Source organism: Aplysia californica, unplaced genomic scaffold (genome assembly GCF_000002075.1).
Source record: "Aplysia californica isolate F4 #8 unplaced genomic scaffold, AplCal3.0 scaffold01262, whole genome shotgun sequence".
NCBI lineage: Eukaryota > Metazoa > Mollusca > Gastropoda > Aplysiida > Aplysiidae > Aplysia > Aplysia californica.
In genome coordinates this window covers 111,394-119,857 of record NW_004798532.1, presented here as the reverse complement: position 1 = coordinate 119,857, position 8,464 = coordinate 111,394, and the positions used below count along the sequence as shown (strand labels likewise).

At 39.3% G+C, this 8,464-nt stretch overlaps 1 protein-coding gene across 1 annotated transcript in view; it reads left to right on the top strand.

The window, feature by feature from the left end:
• LOC101846550 (atrial natriuretic peptide receptor 1) overlaps positions 1-8,464 on the top strand; it is a gene marked incomplete at its 5' end in the record, with an annotated part of 41,090 nt that overhangs the window by 26,551 nt on the left and 6,075 nt on the right. Inside the window, 3 exon segments of the mRNA XM_035973472.1 lie at positions 3,175-3,340; positions 4,642-4,797; positions 7,719-7,890. Of these exon segments, the coding sequence (XP_035829365.1) occupies positions 3,175-3,340; positions 4,642-4,797; positions 7,719-7,890 (494 nt within the window).

Genomic DNA, 8,464 nt, shown 5'->3' with positions numbered 1-8,464 from the left:
TCTCTCTCTCTCTCTCTCTCTCTCTCTCTCTCTCTCTAACCTTACCATACCATACCAAAATAAAGTCATTTCCATTACTCTTGACTTTGATTTATTTTTTACACAAGAGTTAACGACGTTCTGTTCCAAATATTGTCTGCTCTTTCTGTCGTACGTGCACACCATTACAGATCCCTTGGTGATCTAAAACTATATAGTCTGCAGCCAGCTTCCAGGCAAAACAGAATTTTCTACAAACTGAAAATATTAGATATGACCTCATGCAGTATCAAACACCTACTACTACTATGGGCTAGTGTCCTCTACTTCTTCTTTCCTATTTAAAAAAATCGATCATCTCTATCTCCCCTTCTTTTTTCTACTTATAACAGATTTTCCTAATAACTGAAAATATTACGTAGCGCCTTTAAGCACCTGCAGGTTCTCTGCTTCTTCTTTCCTGTCAAAAATCTATCTCTATCTCCCCTCCTTTTTTCTGCTTGTAATAGCCTCTTTCTCCTAACAATACAGCTCGTTCACTTTCATCTTACGGGAATAAATCGCTCTATTTAATGTTTCTGCCCATTAACCGACCAATATAATCTATATGTCACTGCAAACTAACGTTCTTTGATGAATGCACCCACCTAAATAATTTGAAAAGTTAACATATTTTCCTCAACACCACTCTTTAACGTTCGTCTAGAAAACATAGTAGGTAAATTCCTCTATGTGGAAGGTGAACGAGCTATTATACTATAACTATCCTTGTGTGGAAATCAGGCTCTTGTCAAAATAACTACTTTTGCTAAAAAATGTATATTATATTTTGGAGTCAATATTTTTACCTTTGGACCACCTATTTCAAATATTTTTTACTATAGCTCGTTCACTTTCATTTAACAGGAATAAAAATCCCCCAATTTAATTTTTCTGCGACTGTGTTCCGAAATGTTTTCTTTGATATAACCATACACTAAAACGTTGAAAAGTTGACATGTTTTTGTCTAAGAAAGCATAGGTAAAGTCCTCCATGAGCCAGACGAAAATGAACGAGCTATTATACTACAACTAGCATTGTGGTCAAATCAGGCTCTTGTCAAAATATTTACTTTTGCTGAAAAATGTATATTAAATTTTGGAGGCAAATTTTTCACTATTTCTACCTCTGAAACACCTATTTCAAATATCTCTACTTCTGCTCAGATAGATAATTCTACATTGTTACTATAGCTCGTTCACTTTCATTTTACAGGAATAAAAATCACTCAATTTAATTTTTTTGTGACTTAATAAGAGACCAACAGATTCTATAACTATAAGTCACTGCAAACTAAATGTTTTCTTTGATATAGTCATACACCTAAAATATTGAAAATTTCACATGTTTTACTCTACACTACTCTTTAACGTTCGTCTAAGAAAGCGTACGTAAATTCCTTTATGTGCCAGACGAAGGTGAACGAGCTATTATACCATTATTACTAGCATTGTGGTGAAATCAGGCACTTGTCAAAATAATTAATTTTGCTGAAAAAACTTTTGAGGCAAATTTTCCACTATTTTTACCTCCTATTTCAAAAAAAAAATCCGCTCTGTTTAATTTTTCTCTGACTTAAGTAGAGACCAACAGAATCTATAAGTCACTGCAAACTAAATTATATTCCGAAATGTTTTCTTTGATATAGTATAGGCATACACCTTAAGCATTGAACAGTTGACATGTTTTTCGCTTAAGAAAGCATAGGTTAAGTCCTCAATGAGCCAGACGAAAGTGAACGAGCTATTATAATACAACTAGCATTGTTGTAAAATTAGTGGATTTTGCCGATCAAAGCTTTGGAATTCATCAAATTTTTCACTATTTTTACCTCTTGAGCACCTCCTATTTCAAATATCTCTATTTCTGCTCAGATATTTTATTACTATAGCTCGTTCACTTTCATTTTTCAGGAATAAAAATCCGCTCTGTTTAATTTTTCTGCGACTTAAGAAGAGACCAACAAAATATATAAGTCACTGCAAACTAAATGTCCCGAAATATTGAAAAGTTGACATGTTTTCATCTAAGAAAGCATAGGTAAAGTCCTCAATGAGCCAGACGAAAATGAACGAGCTATTATACGACAACTAACATTGTGTTCAAATCAGGCTCTTGTCAAATTAGTGGATTTTGCTGATCAAAGCTTTGGAACTCATCAATTTTTTCACTAGTTTAACCTCTGGAACACCTCCTGTTTCCAAGAAAGTAGCTCAGAGCGCTTTAGATTGGAATACCCATTTTCAAAACCTTTTTTCTCATGCAATACATGTACATATTTACACACACGAACTGTTTTCATTCAGACATAAGCAGGTTCTTGTATATCAAAAGCAAAGTGTAATGTCTTCCTCAAAAGCAAGAATAACTCCACATGCCCAAAAATTGACGAGCACCTGATTCCACCACATAGTGATACAGATAATAATAGTAACTGTAATTAAACATATTGTTTGTTTTGCTGGGTGTTTAATGGCGCTCACAACTGCATACGGTCAAATTAATTTTGCCCAGGAGGCAGCCAAAGCCTACATACTATTATCGATTTCGGACCACCAAGGTATCTTTAACATGCGCAACTTGCACACGCGACCTCCGAGATTTTTAGATCTTGCCTACCCCAAGATCTACTACTACTAAGAGGTGTGCCTGAAAGTCAGCAATAGAAAGGCGGCAGAAGCCCAGAGCAGGTAGTAGAGGGGGGGGAGAGAGAGAGAGAGAGAGAGAGTGAGTGAGGGAGGAGGGAGGGGGGGGGGGGGGAACACAGGACGAAGACGAAAGTAGATGATAGAACCTGGGTAGAAAGAACATTTTTCGTCGCATTTAGTCAGGTTTCGAACCTTAGACCAATACATTAAATAGGAGGCAGACACCGTAACCTCTCGACCGCGAGAGCCCCTAGTAATAGTACATGAATAATAGTACAATAATGATAATAAAAATAATAATCATCATCATCATAATGATAATAATAATCTTAATAATAATAATCATCATCATGATAATCATTTATACGATAATGACCAAACTGTCTGTGTCCACAGGGCATGACTGTCCTTTTGGAGACGGACGTTAAACTACAAGGTCCCGCCCCTTCAATAACCTAATAGTGTTGAATATGATGTTAATCAAATCCCATTTCACCCTTTCCACAGGGCATGACGTACCTACACAGCACTGACGTCAAGAGCCACGGACATCTCAAGTCCAGCAACTGTGTAGTGGACAGTCGGTTTGTGGTCAAGATCACAGACTTTGGACTGCACTACTTCAGGGAGAAGGAGGAGGAGTTGGAGGAGGATACCTACGCCATTGAGAGAAGTGAGTGAGGGAGGAGGAGGAGGAGGAAAAAGAGGGGGAAAGGGAGGAGGTGGAGGAGGATACCTACGCCATTGAGAGAAGTGAGTGAGGGAGGGGAGGAGGGAGGGTGAGGAAAAAGAGGGGGAAAGGGAGGAGGAGGAGGTGGAGGAGGATACCTACGCCATTGAGAGAAGTGTGAGAGGGAGGGGAGGAGGGAGGGTGAGGAAAAAGAGGGGGAAAGGGAGGAGGAGGAGGAGGAGGATACCTAGGCCATTGAGAGAAGTGTGAGAGGGAGGGGAGGAGGGAGGGTGAGGAGGAGGTGGAGGAGGATACCTAGGCCATTGAGAGAAGTGTGAGAGGGAGGGGAGGAGGGAGGAACGGAAGAGGAGGAAAAAGAGGGGGGGGAAAAGGAGGAGATGGAAGAGGATACTTATGTCATTGAGAGAAGTGAGTGAGGGAGAGGGTGGAGGGAGGAAAAGAAGGGGGAAAGGGAGGAGGTGGAGGATACTTATGTTCTTGAGAGGAGGGGTGAGAAAAACTAGTGAATTCCATTCCCATTTGGAGAAAATTTTTATCGAGTATCTCCCTAAGCCTGCCGTTCCCATCTCAGTCTGTCCGGTTTGACGCTGAAAGGCTCGGAGAAGCAACGAAACCAACCTCCGAAATTATCTAAATTGTGTTGATAGGGGTGTAAAAACTCATTTCTAATACGCTCAGTACCCTCATTTGAGAAATTTGATGTTAAACATTTTGAGCTTCGCAACATGTCAAGCTCATTCTAATACAAATTTTTTTTGAGTATCTTGATAACGACTCTGAAAAATCTTACGATTTTATATAGAGCAGACAGAACATTTGGTTTCTGACCTCAAAGTCTTTTAGTAGTGACTCAAAAAATGGTGAAATGGTATGAGTGTAATGCCTCTGTCATCACTGTTGTGACTCAAAACCCCCAAAACTGTCAGAACTTCCATAAAAAATATCAGATAAAACTTTGAAATTCCAAGGTAGCATCATCTTCATCATCATCATCATCATCATCATCATCATCATGTGCCTTTCTCACCCTGAGTCAGGGTATAGGCCACGAACAAACACTTCCCACCTGTCTCAATTTCAATTCTCGGCTCTCCTAGGTAACATCATCAGGGTGTAGTCCACGAATATAATACTTTCCAACTTTCTCACTTCTGTCCTATCCTAAGTAAAATCATCAGGGTACAGGCCACGAACAAACACTTTCCAACTTTTTCAATCCTAAACTATCCTAGGTAGCGAATCCTTCTTTAAAAAAATAGTCTCCCCCCCCCCCTCTTGATCAGGTCGCCTGTGGACTGCCCCAGAACTTCTGCGCATGAGCAGCCCACCGGCCGCGGGCACACAGAAGGGAGACGTGTACAGCTTCGCTATCATCTGTCAGGAGATTGTCTACAGATACGGCGTGTTCTACCTGCAAAATCTGGAGGTATCGCCCAAAGGTACGTCTCTTTGTTTGTTTGTTTGTTTGTTTGTTTAAGTAAAGAGAATGTCATGTTCATTTAGTGCTGGGAATAAGTCAGACAGACAGACAGTTTGTTTGTTTGTTTGTTTGTTTGTTTGTTTGAGTTAAACTGTTAGGTTTATTTAGTGTTGGGACTGGGAATAAGTCAGACAGACAGTTTGTTTGTTTGTTTGTTTGTTTGTTCGTTTTTGAGTAATGAATAAGTCAAACAGACAATTTGTTTGTTTGTTTGTTTGAGTAAAGAGAATGTTATGTTCATTTAGTGCTGGGAAAAAGTAAGACCGACACACAGAAACAACAGAGGGAAAGTAAAAAAGTTGGACCTACAAGTGGCCCCCTCCTATCACCTATAAAAACCCTAACATAAATCTGGAGGTGTGGGATGAAGCCTTACTTCCGACCAGACTCCTAACGGGGTTTCGAGCCTTAGCTCAGTCTTATGTTGTGTCCCTGGGAAAGCCCTTTACACGAAACTCCCTTTTGGCTCGGTCCTTTCCGAGACGGATGTTAAACTTAGATGGTCCCGTCTCTTAAATTATGACCAAATAGTGTTGATAGGGGCGTTAAACCTATACCATTTCACCATTTTCACCGATCGTCTATCGTCCTGATGTCTCCTCCTCCTTTTTTTTGTGGTCATTTTCCTCCTTTTATTATGTCATCTCTCCTCCTCCTTTTTTGTTTTTTCAACTCTCTTGTAACATCTCTTTATTTCTGGCACTTATATGTCCTATAGTGCAGTAAAAAATTAGCAGTGCATCTTACTGTCAAATATCTCAACTATCAAACAAAAGACTCTCCAGCTTTTGCACAGTGACTTGTATCAATTTATCTTAATAAATCCATTTTTTTTAAAGCCCTGTTAGCTCTATTCTTGAAAATTCCCTAATAAATACTAATAAAACAATCCCAGTGGGTGGTTTCTACTGATTATAAAAGGTCTACAGCAGGGACGAAATCGCTTTTAAAAGCAAGTTCGTCATTTTTTTAAATCGCCAGATTATCTTTATTGCATGCATGTTTTGAGAACTTTTAGTGTGAAAAAGTGTTCACTAACAAATTAATTTATTGTAACTAGTTTCGCCAATCATTAGTGTCATTGGTGAGCTGTGACATAACCCATATATGTTTATACAAAATGTGTATGAGAAGCGGGAAGTGCTGTGAACAATTCCATTTTATATAAACTTAAGAAAATCTTTTTAGTCTAGCCTCAATTGTTGTGGAAAAATATTATTAAATTAAGACAAATTTAAACAAACTGCAGGGTAAAGTATGGGTCACATTGATTCACCCGTTTAAGAGATATTTCAGAATAAGTTGCACCACTAAATTTTGACCACACTATGACAGTGTTGCAAGTGCCGTAAAAGACTTCATAATCATGATAATACATGGCATTTACATAGCGCATTTCCTTAGCATAGTTTACAATGCTCAGTGCGCTTTACAAGACATATATACATAGTCTATAAAGGCTTAAAAATACATACGGCATTTATGCGCATGGGCATATAAAATGACACAAGTATGTAGGCCTATATATCAATATCTAGGTACATGAATACAGGAAAATATACAGGAGCAAAAAAATGAGCATAAAGACAGTTCATAAATAAATATGTGAGGCAGTGTGGTAAAATCAGGCGCTCGTAAAATTTTTATTTTTTATATATTTTTTAAAATTTGTATTGTTACTTATAAGAGTTGTTTTAAATCGCAAATATATTTACACTGCATTTTTAATATTTTAGCATTTTAAAGTCTAATAGTTAACCAATCGTGCAGTGAACTTTTGCGAAAGTAAACAATTTGTGTTTCGCGCGCTCATATGACCTTACGCAGTTGCGAGCGCCGTAAAACCCTGTACTACTACTACTACTGCTCGCAAAAATAAGAAAATCAAAGATACTGGCATTTTCCCACTGGTTTATGCACTTTTCATGTAATTTTTGTTTTTTTGACTCAACACCTTTTATGTCCATATCAAAACACATTTCTCTGTGGATTTTACTGAAAACGAAATATTTAAATGTTCAGTTTCCATAGACTCTCAAGCCTAGGAAATAACCAAACTTTGGAAGACATCTTCTCGCTAACTTTACTTTACTTCCAACACCAGGCAACCCCCCCCCCCCCTTTTTTCAGTCCCAAATATCTCGACTTCTATTCAACACAGACAGATAGTCTTTTCCTGCCAAATGCAAGACAAATGAACGAACTTTAAGATGATATCAATAACTCTACACGCCCCAAAATTGACGAGCGCCTGTTTCTACCGCGTCGTGACACACATAATATGTGAGGCGTGCTGACAAAATGAGTTTTTTCTCGACTTCTCCCAAACCAAGAATGGAGATATCGGCCGAAAATCGACACTGGTGTCAGATTTATAGATTTTTCAATTGATACCATTTCTTCTAGTCTATCTTGTCTTTTTTGATTTCATACTTATAAATTGTACAAACTCTACTTACAACTTGTACAAACTTCACTTACAAATTGTACAACCTCTACTGACAAATTGTTCAAACCCCCCTTACAGATTGCAAAAACTCCACTTACAAATTGTATTAACCCTTACAAATTGTACAAACCCCCCTTACAAATTGTACAAACCCTCCTTACAAATTGTACAAACTCCCCTTACAAAATGTACAACCTCTACTGACAAATTGTACAAACTCTCCTTACAAAATGTACAACCTCTACTGACAAATTGTACAAACTCCACCAACAAAGTTTTTATATCAATTTCCATATAAGGCTAAAACTCCACCTAGACTATAAAGTTGTTACATCAATTTCCATAAGGATAAAATCCGAGAAGTGACTCATTTCGTCAGCACGCTTCACAAAATTCTATAATTATCTTCTTTCTCCGCGGTATTTCCCCAGAAATCACGGACAAGCTGAAGACGGGCATGAAGCCTTACTTCCGGCCCACGCTGGAGGAGTTTGACTGTCCCAACGACGAGCTGGCTGGGGTCATACGTCGGTGCTGGTCCGAGGAGGCCGCTGACCGGCCGGACTTCCAGTCCCTGAGGACCATCATCAAGAAGATGAACAAGTGAGAGGGGACCAGGGAGGAAGGGAGGGAGGGAAGGGGTGGGTGGGGGATCAGTTAGTTCACTTTTAACTATTAGTTGTTTTGTACATTAGAGTTTTTAGTTTAGTTTTGTTGTTTGTTTGTTGTTTTTGTTTGTTTTGTTTTCTTTTTGTTTTTTGGTCCTCTCTCTCTCTCTCTCGATACATATTTATCTATCTATCTATCTGTCTATCCCTCCCTCTCACACACTCTCTCATTCCTCCCCCCAGAGACGGAGACAAAGGCGACATATTGGACAACCTGCTGTCCCGTATGGAGCAGTACGCCAACAACCTAGAGGCTCTGTCTCTCTCTCCTTCTCTGCCCCCTTCCTTCTCCCTTCCACCCTCTCCCTCCCTCCCTCCCTCTTCCTCCCTCCCTCTCTCACACTCTCTCATTCCTCCCCCCAGAGACGGAGACAAAGGCGACATATTGGACAACCTTCTCTCCCGTATGGAGCAGTACGCCAACCACCTAGAGGCTCTGTCTCTCTCTCCTTCTCTGCCCCCTTCCTTCTCCCTTCCACCCTCTCCCTCCCTCTCCCTCCCTCCCTCTC